The sequence below is a fragment of the Hemitrygon akajei genome, unplaced genomic scaffold, assembly GCF_048418815.1.
Source record: "Hemitrygon akajei unplaced genomic scaffold, sHemAka1.3 Scf000163, whole genome shotgun sequence".
In the NCBI taxonomy this organism is placed as follows: domain Eukaryota; kingdom Metazoa; phylum Chordata; class Chondrichthyes; order Myliobatiformes; family Dasyatidae; genus Hemitrygon; species Hemitrygon akajei.
The window spans coordinates 993923-1021652 of NW_027332049.1; the positions used below are offsets into that span (position 1 = coordinate 993923).

The 27730-nt window shown below is 45.8% G+C and overlaps 1 protein-coding gene across 4 annotated transcripts; it reads right to left on the reverse strand.

The window, feature by feature from the left end:
* Positions 1–1646: 1646 nt before the first annotated feature.
* LOC140724115 (uncharacterized) lies at positions 1647–26413 on the reverse strand. Of its 4 annotated transcripts, none has more exons than XR_012098039.1 (3): positions 26268–26413; positions 25246–25415; positions 1647–1764 (listed from the first exon to the last, which is right to left on the reverse strand). XR_012098039.1 is itself a non-coding variant. In XM_073038599.1 (3 exons), exon 3 carries the CDS (start codon positions 19324–19326, stop codon positions 17113–17115), a length of 2214 nt encoding a protein of 737 aa, XP_072894700.1. In that variant the 5' UTR covers positions 19327–19815; positions 25246–25415; positions 26268–26413; the 3' UTR covers positions 16273–17112. The 4 variants fall into 4 exon arrangements, 1 of the variants encoding a protein (XP_072894700.1); XR_012098037.1 differs by lacking the exon at positions 1647–1764 and adding an exon at positions 6280–7874; XR_012098038.1 differs by lacking the exon at positions 1647–1764 and adding an exon at positions 9865–9922.
* Positions 26414–27730: the final 1317 nt, after the last annotated feature.

Genomic DNA, 27730 nt, shown 5'->3' on the forward strand with positions numbered 1-27730 from the left:
AATCCCTCTTCTCTCTCTCTCAGCTGCTGTAGCCTTTCCACTTCTCTTACCATCTCCCTTCTTTCCTGTTCCAACCTCATCCTTTCTCCCTCTATCTCGTTGCTCAGCACCTCTCTCACCCTCTCATATTTCCTTCTTTCCTCCTCAGGGTTCCAGATCTCTACTTCCCCCTGCAGGCTTACTGTTCCTGATATCATGGGGCACTGCTTGGGTGTTCCCTGCTCATAATAGGGAGGGGGTCTTTCTACTTCTTTCAAATCCGGGTGTGGAGCTGAAGCCGGGTTTCTGTTAGTTTTTTCCTCTCCCCCACCCGACTGTTTTTCCTGTTCCCTTGCGTCTTTTTCGTTTATTATCAATATCCTGCCAGTCTTTCTCAATCTCTCTCCCTCCATCCTAAAAAGTTTCAATACTTCCATCTCCCGCTCTCTCCTTTCCTCCCTTTTCTTGGACATCGTTTGGTTTATGATTTTTAATTAGTGCTTCCATCTCTTCACACAAGCTTACATCGAATGTCCCTTCTTTTGGCCATTTCGTGCGCAGGTTTTTGGTTCTTTTTTCCCATTTCTCTGAAATTGCAATTATCTCACCTCTGCCTACCTGGAATTTCTTGCACAGTATGTTTACTGCTGTTCCTTTTTCTTCCGCCATGCTATTCTCTACTTCTCTTAGGTATTATTTCTTTTTTTAAAATCTCACAGTTCAAATACCTCCCCGATCCTATCTCCACGCCTGGCCCTACAGTTTATTCTACCAGTGTTCAAGCAAATTATCAAATTCTTCTTACCTTCTATTCCGTTCTGTCCAAGCAGCCCTCAACCTAAGGCAGTACTCACAGAAGTTTCTCTTCACTCTCCCCGCCCGTTCAGCCCGTTCAGTATCCACAGGGATTAACCAACACCACGTGGAATTTTCTTCACTCTCCCTGCCCGTTCAGCACTTCATTTCATACGAAGCGGTATCCACAGGGATTTTCTCTATTTTTCCTTTCCCTGCCCATTCAGCCCTTCGCTTTGTGCGAAGCGGTATCCACAGGGACTTACCAACACCATGTGGAATTTTCTTTACTCAACTTTTTATTACCTTATTCGTACTTACCCCCACTGCAGTGTTCTCGATCAATCCTCTGAGCCTCCTGTCAAACCCCCAATTCTGCCAGATTCTTTGGATTGGAGAGACCCTTCGGCAGTTGCTGCACACCTCTGAGTCCCCGAGACCCCCAAAACCAACAGAATTTTAGTCCAAATTGTCGCAAAAAGTGCTCATCTTTTTTCTGGGTACACCCGTAATTCTGTTAGCTCTGTGAGTGCTCCCGAGGAACTGGGTAGCGGCCCCTACCCGTCGAATCTTTTTCGCGGGTCTCTTTCCGATCCTGTTCGTGACGCCAATTTTGTCGTGGTGACTTGAAATGACCACGAGACGCAGACAATTACTCGAGAAATTTAAACCTTTATTTGCAAACAAAGGCTGAGGCAATCAATGAACCTATCACCGAAAGCCCACCGAGCTCCAGTGTACAGCATTTTTTATAATAATTTTATCTCAGTTACATTTTCGGTTTCATTAGCATACCCAATCAATTTTTAGTTGCATATAATCTAATCATTGATTAGCCATTTGGTTGTACTTTTGTAAGTAATCAGATTGAGTTCAACTGTTGCAGGATCCTGGAATGTGTTGGATTCTGTCTGGTTTCTCCTGGCATTTTCTGCATTTATTGCCTTGTTTGTTTGCATTGTATGTATTCCAACATCCGTAGATTTTCTCCTGTTTTTGATAAAAGCAAAAGCGGTGCCACATAATAGAGCAAGAAAATCGTGGTAAATTAGAGGACTGGAAAGCTTTTACACAACCAACAGAATAAAAAAAAACACACAGGAGAGACAAGATGAAAAATTAAGGTAAGTGAGTCAATAATATCAAGTATCAAAAGTTGTTCAGATATATAAAGAGTAAAAGTGAGGCAACAGTTGATGTACCGCTGGAAGATGATGCTGGCCAGTTAGTAATAGAGCAAAGAAATAGCCAACGTATGTAATAAGCATTTTGTGTCCATCTTCACTGTGTAAGACACGAGCAGTATAAGACCGTAAGACGTAGGAGCAGAATTAGGCCAATCAGCCCATCAACTCTGCTGCACCATTCTATCATGGCTGATCGTGGTTCTCACTCAACCCCATGCACCTGCCTCCTCGGCAGATCCTATAATGCCCTGACTGATCAACAAGCTATTAGCATCTGCCTTAAATGTGCCCACAGACTTGACCCCTGCCGCCATCGGTGTCAGAGAATTTCTCAGATTAACTGCTCTCTGAATAAATAAGATCCTGCTTAACTACTCTAAAAGGTCGCTCCTCAGTTTTGAGTCTGTGTCCTCTTTTATGCTTACCCCCAATATACGAAAAGTCCGCTCCTCATCCACACTATCTAGACCTTCCCACATTCGATGGGTTCAGTGAGATTTAACACCCCACCCACCCGCATTTATTAAGCATAAGTCAGTGCAGGAGTACAGAGTACATCGGATCTCACTAATGTCGAGGAGGCCACACCAGGAAAACTGGAAACAGTAGATGACCCCAACAGTCAGAATGTTGAAAAGATGCCTCATATGGAAGGACTGTTTGGGACCCTGACGAGTGGTGAGGAGAGCAGTTAGAGACAGATCGAGCACTTCATCCACTTGCAGAATTGGCTTCCAGCCCACTACACCCCTCCTTATAGCCGTAAACCTGTCCCTTTGGTGGACCACACTGTCACTTTGTTGTGATATGCCACAATAACAGGACCCCCTGATTTGTGGACTACATTGTCACCAGGTGGCACTCTGCTGCAATAATACTGAGAGACAGAAACGTGACACTGTAGTCTGCTGAAATGTTTATTCAAGATTCAAGGTTGTTTAATTCCATTTCCAGCAGACAAGTGTAAATGAGATCGAAATAATTATTACTTCGTCTCCAATGCAATACAAAACACAATAGTAAAAATGTATATCCACAGCTTCTATACTGTGCACGCATTGATTGTATGTCCATAAAGTGACACTCGTATAGGATGCCTGCGAAGACAGGAATTTATGAAATAGAGGTGTTTGGCAGTATGGAAGGGTGGGCTAGTGGGTAGAGATATTCATCGGCCTTACTGCTTGGGAGAAGTAGCTGTCCCAGAGGCTGGTAGTTCTGGTGAGGATGTTGCACAGTCTACCCCCTGACGGGAGTGGGACAAACAGTCCATGAGCGGGATGAGTGGAGGTAGATTATGAGAATCAGGTTGTTGCTTGATCTCGAGAGAGGGAGTTTAGAAATTATCAATGAGATGCTTTGAGAACAGCTTGTAATTGTGCCCACTACTGAAAAATTAATTCTGTATTGGGTGTTGTGCAAAGAAGCAAATTTGTTTAGGGAGCTTATGGTAAAGGAAACATGTTAACGCAGTGATCACAACAGATTAGAATTCACCCTGCACTTTGAGATGGGAAAGGCTCAACAAGTCATCATTATTAGTGGAGTGAGGGGGACTGCGGAGGTTGGGAGAACACTATCAGGGATGATGGTAGAATAGCAATGGCTGGAGTTGCTCAAATTGACAGCCTCAGGGTTGAAGAGAAACACATCAGATTCCACCTGCGCAGCTTCAACCTGAAGGTACGAATATCGATTTCTCCGTCCAGTAAAAAAAATCACTGCCCATCGCCTCTCCTACTCTCCACTCTGGCCATGCACCTTTAAAGTTATGTAAATGTGATGTCATCATTCATTACGAGAGGACTATTCATAAGGATACAATATTGAGTCACTATCAGGCATTGGTTAAATCACGGGGACTCGTGAGCAGTGTAAGGACTCATTTCAAGAAAAATGTGCTGGAATTGGACAGAGTCCGGGGAGGCTCATAAAAATGATTCCGAGACTGACAGGGTTAACACATGAGGAGCATTAGATATCTCTGGGACTGTATCCGATACCGTTCAGAACAAAAACTGAGGGAGGCTCTCGAATACTGAAAAGCTGAGATAGCGTGCAACAGAGATGATGGAAAGGAAAGGCAGGAGATGAGGCTTAATCACAGTCACTGCGATGAGTTACAGTGTTATAGAAGCGTGGTGCAGTCAAATCAGAAAGCAACAAATACTGTACTGAAAGTGTTGCATTTGAATGGACGAAATAAGAAATAAAATGGACGATCTTGAAATTCAGCTACAGGTTGGCAAGTATGACGATGTGGCCATCTCTGAAACTTGGCTAAATGATGGCTACCGTTGAGAGCTGAGCGCTCAAGGATATAAGGTGTATCGGAATGATAGGTTAGTAGGCGGGGTGGTGTAGCCTGTGTATAAGAAATTATGTTAAATCATTAGAAAGGGATGACATAGGATCGGAAGGTGTAGCGTCTCTATAGGTTGAGTTAAGAAATGGAAAGGGTAAAAGTATCCTAATGGAAGTTGTATACAGGCCTCCAAACAGCAGCCGGGATGTGGATTAAAAATTACAATAGGAGATAGAAAAGGTGTGTCAGAAGGGCAATGTCACGATAATCCTCATGTATTTTAACATGAAAGTGGATTGGGAAAACCAGGCCAATACTGGACCTGAAAAGAGAGAGTCTGTAGAATGTCTAAGGGATGGCTTTTTAGAACAGTTGAATCTACTAGGAGATCGGCTGTGCTAATTAGGTGTTGTGCAATGATCCTGAAGTGATAAGAGAGCTTAAGGTAAGGAACCATTAGGAAACAGTTATCACAATAGGATCGAGTTCACCTTGAAATTTGAGAAGGAGTAACAAACTATTTATGTGTCGGTATTTCAGTGGAATAAAGTAATGACAGCAGAGCAGCAAAGGCTGCAGTTTCCGTGAAAAAATGCGGTAAGTATAAGTCAGATATATTCGAAAAAAATACATTTTTGAATGGAAGACGGACTCTACTGTGGCTGACAAGGGAATTCAGAGCTAAAATAAAAGCAAAAGAGAGGGCAAATAAGTAAGGCAAATCTCGTGGAATATAGACGATTGGGAAGCTTCTAAAAACTTACAGATGCAAACTAAGAAGGTTTTTAGGAAGGAAACGATGAATTATTTAAGGAAGCCGGCGACTAATATCAAAGAAGATACCAAAACGTTCTTCCAACAATAGAATAATAGAGTTGAGGATAGGTATAGCACAAATAGAAAATGACACTGGAGATATTGTAATGAGAGTCGCAGAGATGGCAGAGGAACCGAATGCGTATTTTGCATCAGTCTTCACAGTGGAAGTCATCTACAGTGTAACAGACCTGAAGGAGTGTGTGAGAAGTGAAGTTTGTGCAGTGAAAATTACGACTGAGAAGGTGCTCAGGAAGCTTAATGGTCTGACTGTGAATAAATCTCCTCGAACTGATAGAATGCACCCTCGGGTTCTGAATGCAATAGCTGGAGAGATTGGGGAGGCATTAACAATGTTCGTTCAAGAATCGGTAGATTGTGACATTGTACTTGAAAATTGCAAATATTATGCCACTATTTAAGAAGGGTGGAGACAGCAGAAAGGAATCTATAGACCTGTTAGCCTGACATTAGTGGTTGAGAAGTTGTTTGAATCGATTTTTAGGGATGAGATTACATCCCGGGGCGTCATACAAGATAGGCTGAAGTCAGCACGGTTTCCTGAAGGGAAAATCCTGCCTGACTAACCTACTGCACTTTTTGGAGTAAATTACGAGCAAGGTAGACTAAGGAGATGCAGTAGATGTGGTGCACTTGGATTTTCAGAAGGTCTTTGACAAGGTTCCGCAAATGATTCTGCTTACCAAGATAAGAGCTCATAGAATTACAGGGGAGTTATTAGCACGGGTGGGGCATTAGGTGGTTGGCAGTAAACAAAGGGATACTATGCTGGCTGGCTACCGATTACCAGTGGAATTCCACAGAGGTTGGTATTGGGACCCCGTTTTACAATGTATATCAATAATTTGGACTATGGGATTATTGAATTTGTGGCTGAATCCGCTGATGATACAAAGGTGGAGGAGTGTGTCGTGTTGAGGAAACACAGAGCCTACAGGGAGACTTGGATAGTTTAATGGAATGGCAAAGAAGTGTCAACTTAAATAACATTTTGAGAATTGCATGGTGATGCACTTTAGTGGAAGAAATAAACAGGAAGGCTATTGTTTAGATCAGGAGAGTATTCAAAATGCAGAGATTCAAAGGGACTTGAAAGTCCTTACACAGGGTACCTTAAAGGTTAACCTCTAGATGCTGTTAACAACACTACCAATTCAGTGCATCTGCAAAACAATTGTCAGTGTTGGTACAAATGTAATGAATGCAGAGACTCTGACAGTTTAAGTAGTTGCACCAATGGAATTATTTACTTCTTATCGATGCAAACTTTGAGTGCACCTGGTTTATCACGTGACAGACTACAATCAGTTTTATGCTCACACAAAATGCTGGAGGAATTCATCAGCTCAGGGAGCATGAATCAAAATGAATAAACATTTGACGTTTCAAGATGGAATAAAACGAGGGAAGACGCCAAAATAAGAAAGTTGGGTGGAGCCGGGAAGAGCACAAACGGGAAGGTAGAAGCTGAAGTCAGATGCGTCGGATAGGGGGGTGATGTGTGGCTAGGGGTGATAATGGGACAACGTAAAGAGCTGGACAAGAAGGAATCTGATAGGATAGAGTGGATCACGAGAGAAAGGGAGGTAGCAGCGGACCGGAGGGCGGTGATAGGCAGGTGAAGAGAAGACTAGGGCGCCATGTGGTGAAATGAATAAGAGGGAAAGGGGTGAGGGAAAACACCGGAGAGCCGAGATGTCTCTGTTCATGTCATAAGATTGGAGGCTCCACAGAGGGAATATATATGCAGGTTACTCCTCCAACCTGAGGGTGCTAATGTGGCAGAAAAGGAGACAATGGGCCGACATTTCGGACTGGGAATGGGGATTGGAATTGAAATGGTTGGCCACTGGGAAATTCTGCTTTTTGTTGTTGGAGCTGAGGGACTCGACACAGTGTTAATTAACTTGAAGAAGGCATGTCTGTAGGAAACGTCGACAGTTTATTCATCTCCATAGATATTGGCTGAATCGTTCAGTTCTTTCAGCATGTTGTATGTGTTGTGATTATTGTGATTAACGGTTTTCGTGCGTTCATTATCTTCGTAAGTCTGGATGCGGTATCACTTCAAGGCTCCTCACTATATTACAGGAGCATACAAACAACATATATTTTTTTATATTTCTATTGAAAGATCGATAACTGAGACAATTTCCCAGAGCGGATCTATAATCGAGACAAAGTCTATGGAGTCTGGGAATGGACAAGATCAACAATAAGAATCATGAAACCGAGAGGTGAGACTGAGAGACTTTCACGGCAGCATTCACTGAATTCTCGATTCAGCATTTCTTCGTCTTTGGGATTTTGCAATTTCGTGTGAAGCTCTCCATACCTCATCATACTTGGGATTTTACCTGAATGAAATCATGTTTATTTTTACCCCAGCTGTTGGAAAACACGTCAGCCTTGTGTACAATTGAATACTCAGCGTGCTAGAGTGAGTATAAATGGATGACCGTGGAGATTCATCAGCTCAGAGTTTCTTCAGCGAGACTGCGGGCAGCTCGAATACAGGGTGAATCACACCCGGAATGCCTGAAACTATCTACAGTGTGAGAAAGATATATTACTTGATCGTTGCCGTTATTGGTGTCCCTGGTAGGAACAGACGCAAACTAATATTTGCAGTTTAATGTGCGCGGTCTTTGGACCCGTTCAGTCACCGACAGCGTTGTGATGCCGGTGTATTAGTGAGTGTAGTGCAGTCATTGTGACAGAACTCTTGTGTTCGGTCAGAAGGTTCCTTGCAGTTTAATCAGTAGACAAGGCTGAAAAGAAGAAACAAAAAAACAAACATTAACTGAAACAGATGTAGAGTGGAAGATCGGGGAGATGGATACATTTTGTGGACATGACAGGCAGCTTTGATTTATCAAGGTAAAACCGCTATCAAAGTAAACTCCAATTCTCCAGCGAGCTCGGCACCACCCAGGGCTACGGCGTTTTTTTTTCCCGCACCAATAGTTCAAGATGCTTTAATTTAAAATTGAACGTAATTGCGTTGTGTTTGAAAAAATGCTACAAGGTTGAGGAGAACGCGGAAAGCGAAACCCTGGTGAGATTCACTTGTGTGTTCAATCTCGGACCATCGGGAGTTTTGAAAATTCAAATCGTGTCGCTGTGCGTTTTCGTTTACAAGGGTTTGTTTCCACACCTTATTATCGGTGAAGAGGGGTTTCGCCAACCAGAGGTGTCTGTTAGGTGCCTGACGGGGTAATGTACATGCAATACTCTGGTCGGGAAAAATAAACATCGAACCATTTGGAATAATGCTTCTGTAATTTGGAGCAGGTCAGGAAGAATGTGCTAAAAAAAAAAGAAAATGGGAACTTCCTGATCTGATCCGTTGTCGTAGTTTGAAGGAACCGCATCCAAGTGTATTTGCAGAATTTAAAAACAGCGAGCCCAGCTGGGCCGGCGAGGGCAGGTGACAAACGGGAGTCGAAAAGGAGATGGACGCCTGCGAACAGAGGAAGTAAATGTGCTACGAACTTTGAACGTTGTAAATGGACAACCTCAGAGGCAGCGGGGCGTAGCGACATGCGATGAGTGCCAGGATATGAAGGAAGTGCCGAGGTATCCAAACTTTACACATCGGTCGTAAAGCTCCCTTGGCGATCAGTTGACAGTGCCTCATTCCCAAATCCTGCTCCTCTTGCAGTACCGAGTATGTAACCTTTCTCCCTGCTTGCGCACCATTGCTCAGACTGCGAAGCACGATTTACGCCTTTTAAACCTCCAGTATTGAGCTCCCGCCAGGTTTGATTGTTCTCTCTTTACAGCTTATCTCTGCACAGAGTCTCACAGAGCCTGAGAGAGTAATTCATTGATTCCTTCTGCTGTTACCTCCCCCCCCCCTCCCCCCAAATCAATTTAGTGGCGACTGTGATCCTGTCCCGGGGAATGTGCGGCCACTCCACCTGCACCACTCGCTACCTGGTGGCCATGACAGCGGTGGATCTATTGACCGTTGTCTTGGTGGTGATACTGTGGCCGCTCAGTTATTATTACTTCCCTGGGACTTTCCAGGCCATCACCCCCGTATGCAGTGTGATTGCTGCCCTGACAGAGACAGCCACAGACTCCTCTGTCTGGTCCACTGTCAGCTTTACCTTTAATCGGTTTGTCGTCATCTGTTTCCAGAGGTGGAGAGTAAAGTATTGTACCGGGAAAACTGCGTCTGTGGTTCTGATAACAACCAGTGTTCTGGTCTGTTTGAAACATGTGCCCTACTTCTTATATTGCAACCTGTGAAAGTGATTGACACTATACCCAGAGATTGCATTCCAAAGACGGGATACTATACGGATCCCGGGTGGGTGGGATATGACTGTTCTAACGTCATTATTCCCGTTCGTGTTAATACCATTGTTCAACAACCTGACAGTCAGACACATTTTGGTGACTAGTCATGTCCAAAAGGGTTGAAAGGTCAGGGCAAGGGGGAGAACTGCAGTGACCCGGAGATGGAGAGCAGGAGGATGTCTGTGATCTTACTTCTCACCATCTCCGGGAGCTTCATCATCCTGTGGTCAGTGGATGTTGCCCAATTGTTTATAACACCATTGCTGGACTGGATCAGAATTATTAGAATGATTTGGAATACATTTCTTCAACACACAGGATACATGCTGATCATATTAAGTGCAGCACAGACATGATTATTTATGGCAACTCATTCCAAGTTTAGAGAGCAGTTCGTCAGCGCAGTGAAATATCTGCACACGACAATTATTCAACAAAAATAAAAATATCTAACCTCTTCCGTGATTCCGTTGCCGTGATTTCCATCTGGACACTGCAGAATGGACGGTCACTGAAGAACATGGCAGCGGGGAGATTAAAACTGGTTTAGAGCCCGAGAGAGGACAACACAGGCAAACACACATTCACACCTTCAGCCCGCGACGTCCACCTCCTATCTCACCCTACCTTTTCTGTTTATTTGCCCAGCATATTCCGGCCCTGTCGCCGTCACAACCCTGTCGATAATGATAAAGCGGGAGAGCATTCAAGGGCATTCAAAACCTAATCAGCAAAATTGCATCTCATATGTTACTTAAGTCTTTTGCATCAGGATGAAATAAAAAATAAAGTCAACAGTCTAACGAGCTTACAGTAAACCTCGCACTTGTCCTTGGTATCAGGTAAAGCTGTTGTGGAGAAAGCTTTTGTATTTACTGCAGCACAATCGCATGTTTAATATTTTTAATTTTTTTCTCTCAGGTAAAACATGACACATGGACGTGTACAAAGAACCTATCTCTGAACTACGACGAATTGTCAAACTCTACCAGTGTTGTTCATTATTGTCCTGTAGGTCTAATTGTTTAATGTTAATGTGGAGACACTTGGGATGATACCAGCCGTATATATTACAACTGGGACAATGTATACCTTGTTCATGCATCGCAGACTTTCATTTTCCTCTTTCACATCAGCATATTTTAGGTTTTTTCAATTATTTATTTCAACGTGCTGTGTGTGTCGGAATGCCTGTATCTGTTCAGTAAATCTAATTTGCATGTTTATCCTGTGATATTATATCCGGACGGGATCATGTATTGCCCTATCTCTAATAACAGATCAGTAGTAATGCAATTGTTTGTCTCTGACTCTAAAACTGGATCAGGCTTGTATTTATAGTCATCTATAGTATCTTTCATGATCGTCTCTTAAAGTAAGAGTTTGGTGAATGATGCTTGCCACTTGATGGCGACTGTGTAAGCAATCAAACTGCATATTCTGCTTCAGAGCCCGAGAGAGGCACAACACTTCGTCTTGAGTTTGTTACTCTTTTAAAGTGCATTTTTGTTATTTTTGTGTCAACTGCTTGGTCCTCTGCTTACACAAGGAACCACTCAGCTTCTGAGAAGAGATCTCCAGTTTTGAGCCTGTCCTCAGACGCTTCACATTGACACCTTGTCTGCTCAGATGGTGGATCTCACCCGTGGACGGTTATGCTCATCCATTGGTTAACTCAATCCTCTTTAGCAGAGTTTCCCAACCTACTTTAGCCCCAGTGCCGCGAGTCGAGAACAGTCCAGTACCCCCGTCGCTAATTTATGCATCTGCAACAACATCTGCTAGGGTGGTAAGGTCGGACGAGATCGCCAAGTGTCAGACGCGTTGTGATGACGAATGGTCAAGGCCTGCAGATGCTTCTTCCTGTGTCCCAGCGCCACGACCTTTTTTGGAAGTGCCTGCTCTACTAATGGTCGGTCAGATCTGATGCCTTAAGTTAGAGGCGGCTTATCGCCCCACCAAGATTCTTTAATGTCAGCCTGGCGAGTGTTATTTGCTCCTAAAGCCATCTTAGGCCATGTAACCACCCCAGAGGGAATAACTGTTCTATTGTGATCATTTCTTCATCTTTCTGGTCTGAGCTTTCATTTCCTTCCTCTCTGCTCCTCTCCTCCGTCTTCTCACTCTCCCTTTCCTCCTCTCCCCTCTTATCCTAACACATCCTCTCCCACTTCCTCACCTCCCTCTCCTACTCCAGTCACCCCAACTTCCGCTCACTCTCACCTCTCTTCTCCCCTTTCTGTCTGCAAACCACACACCCACCCCGACACTGAATCTCAGCCCGTGCTCACTGCAGGATAGCAACCCGTCCCTTTCAATATGCGACAGTGACATCGACAAGATAAGTAGCCTTGGTGACATCGGAACATACTGGCGTTTGGAGTTGGATGAAGCAGAGGAGGGAGAGAAAGTGACTGAGAGATAGAGGAAGTGGGAGAGGGAGAGGTAGAGAAAGAGGGGGAGGGAGGGTTGGAGGGAGGAGAGAACAGGATGAGTGGTGGTTGTGAAAAAGAGGGAGAGAGAATCGAGAGACTGTAGGAGTGTTAGTGAGACAGACTGAGGAGAGCTGGCAGGGAAGTGTTATAGACAATAGGTGCAGAAGTAGACCATTCGGCCCTTCGAGCCTGCACCGCTATTTTGAGATCATGGATGATCAATTCCTATTAATACCCGGTTCCTGGCTTGTCCCCATATCCCTTGATTCCCCTATCCATAAGATACCTATCTAGCTCCTTCTTGAAAGCATCCAGAGAATTGGCCTCCACTACCTTCCGAGGCAGTGTATTCCAGACCCCCACAACTCTCTGGGAGAAGACGTTTTTCCTTAACTCTGTCCTAAATGACCTACCCCTTATTCTCAAACCATGCCCTCTGGTACTGGACTCTCCCAGCATCTGGAACATATTTCCTGCCTCTATCTTGTCCAATTCCTTAATAATCTTATATGTTTCAATCAGATCCCCGCTCAATCTCCTTAATTCCAGCATGTACAAGCCCAGTCTCACTAAATCTCTGCGTAAGACAGTCCAGACATCCCAGAAATTAACCTCGTGAATCTACGCTGCACTTCCTCTACAGCCAGGATGTCCTTCCTTAACCCTGGAGACCAATACTGTACACAATACTCCAGGTGTGGTCTCACCAGGGCTCTGTACAAATGCAAGAGGATTTCCTTGCTCTTATACTCAATTCCCTTTGTAATAAAGGCCAACATTCCATTAGCCTTCTTCACTGCCTGCTGCACTTGCTCATTCACCTTCAGTGACTGAAGAACAAGGACTCCGAGATCTCTTTGTATTACTCCCTTACCCAACTCTACACCGTTCAGATAATAATCTGCCATCCTGTTCTTACTCCCAAAGTGGATAACCTCACACTTATTCACATTAAACGCCATCTGCCAAGTATCTGCCCACTCACCCACCCTATCCAAGTCACCCTGAATTCTCCTAACATCCTCATCACATGTCACACTGCCACCCAGCTTAATATCATCAGCAAATTTGCTGATGTTATTTTCTATCCCTTCATCCAAATCGTTAACATAAATGATAAACAGCTGTGGTCCCAATACCGAGCCCTGTGGCACCCCACTAGTCACCACCTGCCATTCTGAGAAACACCAATTCACCGTTACCCTTTGCTTTCTATCTGCCAACCAGTTTTCTATCCATGTCAATGCCTTCCCCCCGATGCCCTGAGCTTTGATTTTACCCACCAGTCTTCTATGTGGGACCTTATCAAATGCCTTCTGAAAATCGAGGTACTCTACATCCACTGGATCTCCCCCGTCTAACTTCCTGGTTACATCCTCGAAAAACTCCAACAGATTAGTCAAGCATGATTTACCCTTGGTAAATCCATGCTGGCTCGGCCCAATCCTATCACTGCTATCTAGATATGCCACTATTTCATCCTTAATAATGGACTCCAGCACCTCTCCCACCACCGATGTCAGGCTGACAGGTCGATAGTTCTGTTTTCTCCCTCCCTCCTTTCTTAAAAAGTGGGATAACATTAGCCATTCTCCAATCCTCAGGAACTGATCCTGAATCCAAGGAACATTGGAAAATGATTACCAATGCATCCGCAATTTCCAGAGCCACCTTCTTAGTACCCTAGGGTGCAGACCATCTGGACCTGGGGATTTGTCAGCCTTCAGTCCCATCAGTCTTCTCATCACCATTTCCTTCCGAATGTCAATCTGTTTCATTTCCTCTGTTACCCTATGTCCTTGGCCCATCCATACATCTGGGAGATTGCTTGTGTCTTCCTTAGTGAAAACAGATCTAAAGTACTCATTAAATTCTTCTGCCATTTCTGTTTCCCATAACAATTTCACCCAATTCATTCTTCAAGGGCCCAATATTGTTCTTAACTATCTTCTTTCTCTTCACATACCTAAAAAAGCTTTTGCTGTCTTCCTTTATATTCCTGGCTAGCTTGCGTTCATACCTCATTTTTTCTCCCCGTATTGTCTTTTTAGTTAAGTTCTGTTGTTCCTTAAAACCTTCCCAATCAGCTGTCCTCCCACTCACCTTAGCTCTGTCATATTTCCTTTTTTTTAATGCTATGCAGTCTCTGACTTCCTTTGTCAACCACTGAGGCCACTTTCTCCCCTTTGAATCCTTCCTTCTCTGGGGGATGAACTGATTTTGCACCTTGTGCATTTGTCCCAAGAATACCTGCCATTGCTATTCCACTGTCTTTTCTGCTAGGCTATCCGTCCAGTCAACTTTGGCCAGCTCCTCCCTCATGGCTCCATAGTTTCCCCTGTTCATCTGCAACACTGACACCTCCGAGCTGCCCTTATCCTTCTCAAATTGCAGATAAAAGCTTATCATATTGTGATCACTACCTCCTAATGGCTCTTTTACTGCGAGATCGCTTATCAAATCCTGTTCATTACATAACACTAAATCCAGAATAGTCTTGCCCCTGGTCGGCTCTCGTACAAGCTGTTCCAAGAATGCATCCCGTAGGCACTCTACAAACTCCCTATCCTGTGGTCCAGCACCAACCTGATTCTCCCAGTTCACCTGCATGTTGAAATCACCCCATAACTACTGCGACATTACCTTTGCCACATGCCAATGTTAACTCCCTATTCAACTTGAACCCAATATCCATGCTACTGTTTGGTGGCCTGTAGACAACACCCATTTGGGTCCTTTTGCCCTTACTGTTCCTCAGTTCTATCCACACAGACTCTACTTCTCCTGACCCTATGTCCCCCCTTGCAAAGGACTGAATCTAATTCCTCACCAACAGGGCCACCCCACCCCCTCTGCCCACATTTCTGTCCCTACGATAGCACGTATACCCTTGTACATTCATTTCCCAGGTCTGATCTCCCTGCAGCCATGTCTCCGTTATCCCAACAACATCATAGTTACCCATTCGCACCTGGGCTTCAAGCTCATCCGCCTTATTCCTGACACTTCGTGCATTCAGATATAGAATTTTTAACCCATTTCTCCTCTCTCTGTTTGAATCGCTGCCTATTGTGCTTAACCCAGCTCCCCAAACTCCCATCGGGCTATACGCCCCTAGAATTTTGTTGTCCTTCCTACATTTACTTATTCTTTCAACACATCTAACTCCATGTTCCGTCAAACCATCCCTGTTTACACGAGTCCTCCTTATCACTTGTTCCGCCCCACCTTCCTCTACTACACACTTAATATTCCGGAACCGTGTAGTCCCCACCTGTCCTTTATTCTTCATCTCGCTATCCTCTCTCACATTCTGGATCCCCGCCCCCTACAAATTTAGTTTAAACCCCCCTCCCCGAAGCTCTAGCAAACTTCCCTGCAAGAATGTTAGTACCACTCCAGTTCAGGTGTAAACCGTCCCTTCGGAACAGATCCCACCTTCCCTGGAACAAGGCCCAATTATCTACAAACATATCTACAAATGTTGGAGGCGAGAAACAGAGGGGAGAGAGACGGTGGCAACAACCAGTGAGGGGAGAGAATGGCGGGAAGAGTGAGATGGATGTGGGTAAGAAATAAACGGGGAGCGAGTGAGGGGGCAGAAGGAGGCGTGGGAGAGAATGACGGAAGAGAGAGACTGGCGGGAATATGGGAGGGAAGTGAGATGGGGAGTTGAACTGGGATAGAAACCAGGGATTGAGAGGGGGGAGATATACAAGGGAAAGGGACATGATGATCAGTGAGAGAGCAACTGACAGGGATCAAAAAGGGCCACTCATTTTAAATGGAGACATATGGAAATTTCTAAAATTCTAAATCTTCCATGTAAATTCATTTAATATCAGTGAAGTGTCTATCGAGCTGAGTGTAGGCAGCTGACTGGGTACATTTGAGGTGGAGATAGAGAGGGATGGGCATAGAAGAATAGATCAGTCATGGCCATGTTGAATAAACATAATATCATAAGACTTCCTCCTCATCTTCCTTATGAATTGATTTCCCTGTAGTCTGAGGGTGTACCCCTAGTCCTGGGCTACGTACTATGGGAAACATCCTCTCCATATCCTCTCTATCTTGGCTTTACAGTATTCAGGAAATCCGCCCATAATTCGAAACTCCAGCGGGAACAGCACAGAGACATCAAATACCATGAGCTGGAGTCTTGTTAAGCAGTTTCAGCTGCAGCACCTTGTTCAGAACCATCTGAAAATCCAAATAAACAACACCCACCACTTTTCTTATTTCACCAAAGAATTCCCAGAGATCTGTCTGGGAAGATTTCTCCTGAGGCCAACTTTGGCTGTACAGGGGAGGATTTAAAAGGACTGTCATGGAACAGAATCACTGGCAGGGTCCAGCTGGCCAGAGTTGACTCTCTACTGTACACTAGGTGTGTTAGAAATTCAGTTAAGTACCAGAGACAGAGTTTAAAATAAACTGATTTATTTGTCTCAGATCCAGAATATTAAACACCAGTCCCATTAAAGGTGAAAGAAGAAACTCCTCCCACTCCCAGTGACCAGGGTGCAGAACTGGGTGTGGTGAGCAGTAGCAATAATTGCAGAGTCCAGCACCGACAGTCACTCTCGAAATTGCATTCAGCAACGGTGATGGACAAATATCCAGCATGCAGCTTATTGAAACTTTCTCCCCAGTGTGAACCCACCAGTGTGTCACAAGTGTAACATGCTGCAATGTTTCACTGCTCATGTAATGGCCTCTCTGTAATGTTTCACTGCTGAGGTAATAGTTTCTCTGCAGCAGCAATGTTTAGGTTAAGACTAGAGATAACAGGGTTTTGGAATGCGGGGCTATCCAACGAGAGAAACGTTCTTTCTTGTGAGTCTGGAAGAGAGAATTTATGGTCTTTCGCTAGGGATAGATGAGAAGACACGAATGGAGAGAGCGGGCCATTTTTCTTTGTTTACTTACCTAATCCTGTAGTCAAAGTCAGAATTATAAAGCTCAATCGTTTAATCGCATATTGTGTACTGTTTGTAATTTTGGGGAACTGATCTGTAACAGGTGACACATCACACAGCATCCACCCAAACAAGATTTCACAAGTTTGGCCGGGCTGTGGGGCTATCACCCCCTACATTAAGCTGCTAGCTGAAGCGAGAGTTACATAAGCCGAGATGACCGAGGGAATCGCTTCCCACAATCGCAGCAGGTGAACAGACTCTCCAGTTTGAAGTCAATGATGCACATTTGGCTGATTTGGCTGAGAGAATCTCTTCCCAAAGTCTGAGCAGGTGATTGGCCTCTACCCACTGTGAACTCGCTGGTGTCTCTGTAGTTGAGATGACCAAGTGAATCCCTTCCCGCATTCCGAGCAGGTGAACGGCTGCTCCCTGGTGTGAACTCGCTGATGTACCTTCAGTTGAGATGACTGAGTGAACCCCTTCCCACAGTCTGAGCAGGTGAACGGCCTCTCCCCAGTGTGAACTCTCTGATGTACCCTCAGTTGGGATGAGCAAGTGAATCCCTTCCCACAGTCTGAGCAGGTGAACGGCCTCTCTCCAGTGTGAACTCGCTGATGTACCTTCAGTTGGGATGAGCAAGTGAATCCCTTCCCACAGTCTGAGCAGGTGAACGGCCTCTCCCCAGTGTGAACTCGCTGATGTACCCTCAGTTGGGATGAGCAAGTGAATCCCTTCCCACAGTCTGAGCAGGTGAATGGCCTCTCGCCAGTGTGAACTCTCTGATGTACCTTCAGTTGAGATGAGCAAGTGAATCCCTTCCCACAGTTTGAGCAGGTGAATGGCCTCTCCCCAGTGTGAACTCGCTGATGTACCTTCAGTTCAGATGACTGAGTGAATCCCTTCCCACAGTCTGAGCAGGTGAACGGCCTCTCGCCAGTGTGACCTCGCTGATGTACCCTCAGTTGGGATGAGCAAGGGAATCCCTTCCCACAGTCTGAGCAGGTGAATGGCCTCTCCCCAGTGTGAACTCGCTGATGTATCTTCAGTTGAGATGAGCAAGGGAATCCCTTCCCACAGTCCGAGCAGGTGAACGGCCTCTCCCCAGTGTGAACTCGCTGATGTATCTTCAGTTGAGATGAGCAAGGGAATCTCTTCCCACAGTCTGAGCAGGTGAACGGCCTCTCCCTTGTGTGAACTCGTTGGTGAGCCATCAGGTAAGATGACCGAATGAATCCCTTCCCACAGTCTGAGCAGGTGAATGGCCTCTCTCCTGTGTGAACTTGCTGATGTGTCTTCAGGTTAGATGAGCAAATAAATCCCTTCCCACAGTCCGAGCAGGTGAACGGCCGCTCCCCGGTGTGAACTCGCTGGTGTTTCATTAGGGAGGATGACTGAGTGAATCCTGTCCCACAGTATGAGCAGGTGAATGGCCTCTCTCCAGTGTGAACTCTCTGATGTACCTTCAGTTGAGATGACCGAGTGAATCCCTTCCCACAGTCTAAGCAGGAGAACGGCCTCTCCCCAGTGTGAACTAGCTGGTGTACCATGAGGTCAGATGACCGAGTGAATCCCTTCCCACAGTCTGAGCAGGTGAACGGCCGCTCTCCAGTGTGAACTCGCTGATGTACCTTCAGGTTAGATGAGGAAGTGAATCCCCTCCCACAGTCTGAGCAGGTGAACGGCCTCTCCCCAGTGTGAACTCGCTGATGTACCGTCAGTTGCAATGAGCAAGGGAATCCCTTCCCACAGTCTGAGCAGATGAATGGCCTCTCCCCAGTGTGAACTCGCTGATGTACCTTCAGTTGAGACAACCGAGTGAATCCCTTCCCACAGTCAGAGCAGGTGAACGGCCTCTCCCCAGTGTGAACTCGCTGATGTACCATCAGTTCGGATGAGCAAGGGAATCCCTTCCCACAGTCCGAGCAAGTGAACGGCCTCTCCCCAGTGTGAACTCGCTGATGTACCATCAGTTCGGATGAGCAAGGGAATCCCTTCCCACAGTCCGAGCAAGTGAACGGCCTCTCCCCAGTGTGAACTCGCTGGTGTGCCATTAGGTCAGATGAGCAAGTGAATCCCTTCCCACAGTCTGAGCAGGTGAACGGCCTCTCCCCAGTGTGAACTCGCTGATGTATTTTCAGTTTAGATGAGCTAGTGAATCCCATCCCACAGTCTGAGCAGGTGAACGGCCGCTCACCAGTGTGAACTCGCTGATGTACCTTCAGTTGGGATGAGCAAGTGAATCCCTTCCCACAGTTTGAGCAGGTGAACGGCCTCTCCCCAGTGTGAACTCGCTGGTGTACCTTCAGATGGGATGACTGAGTGAATCCCCTCCCACAGTCTGAGCAGGAGAACGGCCTCTCCCCAGTGTGAACTCGCTGATGTACATTCAGTTGGGATGACCGAGTGAATCCCTTCCCACAGTCCGAGCAGGTGAACGGCCTGTCCCCAGTATGAACTCGCAGATGAGCCATTAGGTCAGATGGGCAAGTGAATCCCTTCCCACAGTCCGAGCAGGTGAACGGCCTGTCCCCGGTGTGACCTTGCAGATGAGCCATTAGGTCAGATGGGCAAGTGAATCCCCTCCCACAGTCTGAGCAAGTGAACGGCCTGTCCCCGGTGTGAACTCACTGGTGAGCCATTATGTCAGATGACCGAGTGGATTTTTCCCCACAAATTCAGCAGATGACCCGCCTCTGCCCAGTGTGAACTGACTGGTGTGTCCACAGGTGGGATGACTGACTGAATCCCTTCTCACACACAGAACAGGTGAATGGACTTGTCCCAGTGTGAACTCGCTGATGTACCTTCAGTTGAGATGACCAACTGAATCCATTCCCACTGTCTGAGCAGGTGAATGGGTTCCCCCTTGTAAATAACGGGCGCAGAAGTCGGTCAGATGATCGAGTGAATCTCTCCCCACAGTCTGAACAGGAAGGAAGATGAAGTGAATCCCTTGCTCCACTTCGTAAATATCTGGTCAGAGACAGCAAAACTGGCGTGATCTGCTTGAGATTCCAGTCGACAAATTCCTCATCATTTTCAACCTGTAAAAAGATTTACTAAATCCATCAATGGGTGTAGGACAACATTTCAGATGAGATCACTTGACTCGTCAAGGTGTGATATGGCTTCACACCGTTACAGTGAAGTTCAACCCAAATTGAAGAGAGAAGTCATCTTCTAACTGGGCACAGTGCTAGTATCTGGAATGACCATCAAATTCTCTAATGCTCCTCCTGTCTCTATGAGAATGGGGCATTTCTGCCGTTTCCAATCTGTGACCTGGCTCATTTTGACTCTCTCCGTTGGTATTATTCCCTGTTCCCACTGAGCTGCATGGGTGCCTGGCCCCACAGTAACTGAAACACTCTCACACAAATAGCCGGTACTCATTCCACACACCAACCACTCTCTAAAAACTAACCCCTGACATCCCCTCAGTATCTATTTCCAAGCACCTTAAAACTATGCCCCTTGTGTTAGCCACTTTAGACCTGGGGGAAAAAGCCTCTGGCGATACACACGATGAATGCCCCTCATCATCTTTTCACCTAAAATATGCTCTAAACATAAACAAGGGAATCATACATTGCTTTGAGGTTTTGTTAGAAGTATACAAAATTATTAGGGTACAGATAGGGTAAATGCAAGCAGCATTTTCCACTGAGGTTGGATGCGATGATAACCAGAGGATCATGGGTAAGTGGCGAAGGTGAAAATTTAATGGCAGCATGTAGAAAAGCTCTTCACTGAAATAGTTGTGAGAGTGTGGAATGAGATGTCAGCATGAGTGATGAATATGAGCTCAGTTTCACCATTTTAAAGAAGTTTGGATGGGAGCCTGGATGGTAGGGGTATGGAGGGCGATGGTCCCAGTGCAGGTAGTTGCATTAGACAGCTTAAATGCTTTTTCAGCATTGACTAGATGGGCCAAGTAGCCTGTTTCCCTACTGAACTTCTGTAGGTTTCTGTGACAGAGAAACTGGACAAACTTGTTTGGAAGGGAAAAGGTAGGAGTGACAACGGAGCAGCAATGGCTGGAGTTTCTGGGAGCAATTCGGGAGCTGAGTGATCGATACATCCGAGGAAGTGAAAGCATTGGAAAGGCAGGAGGACACAACTGTGGCTAAAATGAGAAGCCAAAGCCAACATAAAAGCCAAAGAGAGGGCAAACAAAAGAGCAAAAACTATTGGGAAGCTTTTGGAAACCAACAAAAGACAACTAGAAAAAGTCAGATGAGCTCAGTGCATGGAATCATGATATTGTAGTCATTAATGAGTCTTGGTAGCACCCAACAGTCTGAGGCATTTAGAGGAACAACATATCCAGGGCCTCAATATCTCTTAAAAACCCAGGTTCCCTGCACCACTTACCATTCAACCTTTATTTTGGCAGGCACATACACGCTCTACATCCTCAAAATTTCACTTCTGAAGGCCTCCCACTTACCAAGTACTCCTTTTCCAGAAAACAGCCTGTCCCAAACCACACTTGTCAGATCTTTTCTGATATCACAGAAATGACCTTTCTCCAATTGAGAATCTCAACCCGTGATCCAGACCTCTCTTTTTCCATATTTACTTTGAATCTCCTGGCATTATGATCACTAACTTCTGTCACCAGCTCTGGATCATTTCCTAACAGCTTCCTGCACACTTCTACGTCGGGAATCCTACCGACTGAGTAAGGGCACATTTGACAAACTCTACCCCATCTAGTCTTTTTACAGCATGGAAGTCACAGACAATATCTGGAAAGTTAAAATCACTTACTGAATCAACCGTTGTTACTTGGCATGGCGTGCGATCTCTCTGGAAATTTGTTCCTCTAAATCCCTCAGACTGTTGGGTGCAACCAAGTCCCAAGAATGGATACAATATCATAATTCCCTGTCCTGAGCTCATCTGGCTTTCCTACGATGCTTCTTGCATTGTGATATACACAGCTCAGCCCTTTCATCGCACCATGTTCAACCATTTGATTGCTGACTCTATCTGAGGTCTGAACAACATCTGACTGGTCTGAACAAACTCTCCCTCATTGGCTCAAAACCAAAGGAGCTGGTTGTGGAGGACAGGAGGAATGGAGGCAGACTAACCCCTATTGACGTCAATGGACCTGGGGTTAAGATGGTGAACAGCTTTAAGTTCCTCAACATAAACATCACCAAGGATCTCAAATGGTCTGTACATACCAGCTGTGTTTTTCACCTCAGATGGTTGAAGAAGTTTGGTATGGGCCCCAAATCCTAAGAGATTTCTACAGGGAGACAATTGAGAGCATCTTGACTGGCTGGATCACTGCCTGGTACGGGAACTGTACTTCCCTCAATCAGAGGAACCTGTAGAAAGTGGTACGGACAGCCCGGCACATTTGCAGATGTGAACTTCCCATGATTCATGGAAAAGAATAAAGTGAACTCGTGAAAAATATAATGAACTGATTGTGGTGTGGTTATTGATCCGGCGAATTGAAGTTTACACCATAAAAAGTTTCCCATGCGGATACATCACACCTTTGTGTGGCTACTCTCTTCTGCTGACTTCAAGAAATAGCAGAGAACTGTGGACTTCGCTGAGCACATCATGGAAACAAGCCTCCCCTCCATGGACTCGCTCTATACTTCCTGCTGCCTCAGTAAATCAGGCAACAGAATTAAAGATTCCCAGAACTCCAGACCAGACATTCTCAATTCTCAACCACCCATCGGGTCGAAGATAAATGAAAACACAAAAACAGAAAACGTACCACCAGGCCTAGGGACATTTTCCATTCTGCTGTTATAAGCAAACTGATTATTCCTCAGGAATTCCTCAGGAATTCCTCAGCTTCCTTCTTGCATTAATAGGGATATATACCTCGAAACATTGGCTGCACTTCGGCAAGTTATAACAGTGGAATGGAGTGAATGAAAAAATGCCCGCCCACAATGAGAGGACGTGACACTGGATCTCACTCCCTTGTCTGAACGGAATAAAGATTAAACTGCACAACCACAAGAAAAACCCACATATGTAAGGTACCACACACATGATGTCAGACCCCGGTGTAGCAAACCCATGCATGACATCAGGCATGTGGAGGGGGGAGGGAAGGGGAGAGGATAGGATTTTTGGTTCTGTGGCTCTCTCCTAGGGAAGGTGGGACCTGTACAGAAGTTACCACAACAAGAGAGAAGGTTCTTTGGAAACTGAAGATCTGAAGGCAGATAAGTCACCTGGACCAGATGGTTTACACCCACAGTTCTGAAAGAGGTGGCTGGAGAGATTGTGGAGGCATTACTAATGATCCTTCAAGAATCACTAAATTGAGGAATGGTTCTGGAAGACTGGAACATTGCAAAAGTGACTCCACTCTTCAAGAAATGAGAGAGCAGAAGAAAGGAAACTATAGGCCACTTAGTCTGACAGTGGTTTGAAAGATGTTGGAGTCGATTGTTAAGGATGTAAGTTCAGGGTACTTGGAGGCACAAGATAAAATAGGCCAGAGTCAGCATTGTTTCCTCAAGGGAAAATCTTGCCCGATGAACTTGGTGGAATGCTTTGAGAAATAATAAGCAGGGTAGACAAATGACAATTGGTTGATATTGTGCACTTGGATTTTCAGACCTTTGACAAGGTGCCACACACGAGCTCTGAGCCTGGTTGGGTGGCGATGAGAAAGGAGCTGATCTTGGGTTTACATTGTTATGTGTGATGAGAAAACCATGGGGAGATGGGGTCCAGAGTTGGCCCCCCGTGAACTATGCTGCTAACGAGAGGAAGAGATAAAGAAGGGGAGAGGCACCATGCTGCACATGCTGATAATGAGAGAGACACAAGGATTTAAAATTATGGCTTCTTCGCTGATTGTTGACTTTACTCCCAAGGACTTTGCCTGCTTGTGTGAATCCTTGCTGACACAGCAGAGTGATGCCAGGTGCCTGCTGAGACAGGAGGGAGTGGCCAGTTTGATGGACATGATCAGCTGATGGATGGCTGGAACCCCGGCTGGGGAGATAAAAGACGAGTCTGCTGAGACACAGGCAGACACGCCACTGGAAACTGAACAAGTGTTGTGCACCCACAGGAAGGTGGGGGCTTGGAGGATCGATTCGGGGGAATCGGTCCAAAGCTCACAGTGTGTGAAGGCAGGCCAGTGGGGGCTTGTGTGTGTGTCCATCCTCGCCTGGGTGACAAGTCCAGCACTGAAGAACGGTCTAGCCGGGAACGGAAGGGTCATAATCGATGACCACAACAGGTCAAAGGAACAAGAAGACAACGGAAGGTTTGCCTGCTGATTCCGCTCATCTCTCGTTCGCTCTCTCTCTCTCTCTCCAACGTCACAACAGCAACTACCTTAACCCAAACTGAACTGAACTGAACTCTGCATTATCCTAAGACTATTCATTTACCCCTTGACTACGATAGAACTCGGTTTTGATTCGTATTCCTACACTTCTACACTTATCATTGCTAACCTGTCGTATATATATATATTTGCATTTTGGATACTGTATTACTTAGTTTACTAATAAACACCTTTAGTTACAGTACCACCAGACTCCAACGTATCATTCCATTTCTGCTGGTTTGGTTACCCGGTTACAGGTTACGTGACAACCTAAATCGAAGGTCGGTTGCGGGGGAAAGGGTCGGGATAGAGACAGACGTCTGGACAGTCTGGGCCTGGAATGCAGGATCAGTTAGTTGTGGTTCCCCAAGCTGTGAGAGAGGATGTTGGTGACATGAATCTGTTGATGTGTACGGGTGTGGGGTAAATGGTGGGAAAGTTGTGGGGCTACTGGCTGGTGGAGGGAGGTTGGGGATGTGGGTTATCGGACACAGTGTGACCCGGGAGGATGGGTCCTAGGGCAGATCACGTTGTGAGCAAGGGAGGATCTGGTCCATTGCATCAGACAGCTTTCAGGAAGTAACAAATCTCTCTTTATATTAATCACTGTCTAATCTTGCTGCTACCATTGTGTTTGTCACAGAGCCCAGAGTCTGGGAACAGCTCGATGGTAGGAAGCAGATGGTGATGATGGGAGGCTGTTTATTGGAGTCAAGGCCCGTGCCGCGTGGAGCTCCCCAGGGTAACACCCATTGCTACTTGTCATCTGTGCTATTAATCTGGTTGAGAATGTACGGGGTATGGGTAGTGAGTTTGCAGCAAGTAATTGCAAACAATTACTTCTTTTTGCAAGATAATAAATATAAACACCCCTCTTTCCCTCTCTACACTCAGAACCAACCAAAAGCTACTTCAGAAGATGCAAGCTCTTCAAATGTGCAAACACTGAGGGAATGTGTGTGAGTTTAAAGAGCCGTGCTACTGACAGCACATTAGCAGATCTGGAGTGATTGCAACTGGGTCTGATAGAGGCATAACTGGTATTTCTGGGCATATTCAGTCTCACTCCAATTATTCCCTACCTTCCTTTGTACTGTTCTGTGATGTCTAAAGGACCAGTATTTGAGTAAATGAGACTCACCAAACTTTCTCCTGACTGAATCAATGGAAACTCTGACTCAGAAGGGTTTCTCTCCAGTTGGTTCTCTCAATCCTCGGGCTGATTCACGTGTTGCTGTTCCCTCATCTTCAGTCGTGGTTTGCTTCCAGTTGTGGGCTTTTCTTCCAATCAATCTCTCACCGCAGGTGTAACTTTAACATGAGAGATAACGAACCATGTTAACAATACAAAGGAGAACAAAATATTTCTGCTCTCTGAAATCTAAACATTGAAGACAAATATAACGATCTCAGTGAACAAATCTGTCCCTGACACGTCACAAAACCTGATATGGGATAGGAAGGAGTCATCATTCAGTCATTGTAAGACATAAGATGTAGGGACAGAATTAGGTGATTCGATCCATCGAGTCTGCTCCACCACTCAACCATGGCTGAGATTTATTCCAACACCATATTCCTGCCTTGCTCCTGTAACCCTGAAGCGACTTAGCAATCATGAGTATATTAATCTCTGTCATAAATATACCCAAATGGCAGCCTCAACCATCCTCTGTGGCAACAAATTCCACAAATCAGCCATCTTTTGGCTGAAGAAATTTTTCTCATCTCAGTTTTAAAGGGAAGCATCTTTACTCTGACACCGTGCTGTCAATCGCAAACTTTCCATGTCCACTGTATCCAGGCTTTTCAGCATTCGGTAGGTTTACTTCACCATACATCCCTCCACTTCCCCCACCATCCCGCATCACCATTCATCCGGAGACTGTGGGCACACACCACGTGACCGTGCGTCACAAAGGGAAAGGCGGAGCAGATCTGCGGCGCACAGCCTCACGTGACCTGTTCGCGGGACGTCCGTTTCAATTCCGCGGAAATAGGCAGCCTGGGCTCCTGGTTTTGGATCGCTCAATGCAGATTCAGTGAAGCCGACACATTTCTGACGAGCCCAGATAACTGGGTACTAAATGAGAAATTGGCCCTCGGTTCGGAGCTCATGGCTAACATCGGATCTCCTCACTCGGGATCGGACTCAGTACTCACCGATGGGAAAGTGATATCTTCGGCCCGCAGACAGTGATCCCGACCCCCGGCTCCCCACCCAGGAGGCGGGAACCCTTTGCCGATCCGGGAGCTGATGTACTTCAGCGCTGTGAAAGCGAGCACACCGCCCGCCTGTAGACTGTGAGCATGCGCGAAGTAATTGTTGCGTCATTAGGAGGGCGGGGCCTCGGACGCAGACGGCCAGATACTGCCCATCTGCGGTTAAATGGGAGGGGCAAACGATATCACGTGACCCGTGGGGTCTCACACCCCCAGAGTAAGATCCAGCTCCTCATCACTCTGTAAAGAAGCAAACTTGCCGTTCACATCGCCTCTCACCCTAAATGTGTCAGACATTTCAACCCGCAGGAAAATTATATCGTCTGTTCACTGTATCTACTCCCCTCGTAATCTTATAAATGTCCATCCAACCTCACCCCAGCCTGCGCCGCTCTGGAGAAAACAACACAAGTTTGTCCAACCTCTCGTTATAGCTCATGCCCTCTAATCCAGGCAATATCCTGGTAAACCTCTTCCACACCCTCTCCAAAGCCCCGACATCCTTCCAAGAATGGGGGCGCCCAGAACTATGAAATATTCCAGATGTGGCCTAACTTGTTTTATAAAGCTGTGTCACGAACTGTAACGTTTGAGAAACGAACCAGCAGCAATAGAGTTCACACTGGAGTCTGGTTTTAATGTTAAACCATTTCTTTTTAGCATCTACTTACAGTAAGTTAACGAAATAAAGGAAAGGTAACAGTGTTTTGTGTAAATATAACTCTCAAACTATCGAGCCTGAGGCAACAAAGCTCAGAGTCTTGAGATGGTAAAGTAGGAAAGTTCAGTAATCCACGGAATAAATGATGGGAGAGAGATATTTGTGATCCAGGGTGAAACGTAGAGAAAAGGCCGTTACTTCAAAATAACCGTCAACGAAGATCTTATCCGTTGAATCCGTCCATATACGAGTTATCAACGAAAGTGACCTGTCACAGGAATACCGTCTACCGGGGTTGCCACACAACATACCCTGGCAATGGTTAACACAAGCGGTCCCCCAAGATATTCCACAATCCACTCCTATGGATTATACGAAGTGACAGCCACACACATTCGTTGTGGTTCCCTGTACCGATGATCAACCCACTCTTGTGGCACAGGAGAGTTCCAAGCCCCAGCTGCGACAAACTGAAGTGATCAACTTTCTCTCTCTCTCTCTCTCTCTCTCTCTCTCTCTCTCTCTCTCTCATGATTAATCCACAGTTAGCGCTGTCAGTCTGTGACTGACGTCATAGTCCCGCCTCCTCACGCCGGCGCTCTTAAAGAAACAGTCACAGTACAACCGCAGGCTCGTAACAGCTGCAACACAACTTCCCGACTTTTGAACTCAAAGCTTCAACTAATAAAGACAACCATGCCATTTGCCTTCTTAACCACCCGATCAATCTGTGCAGTCTCTT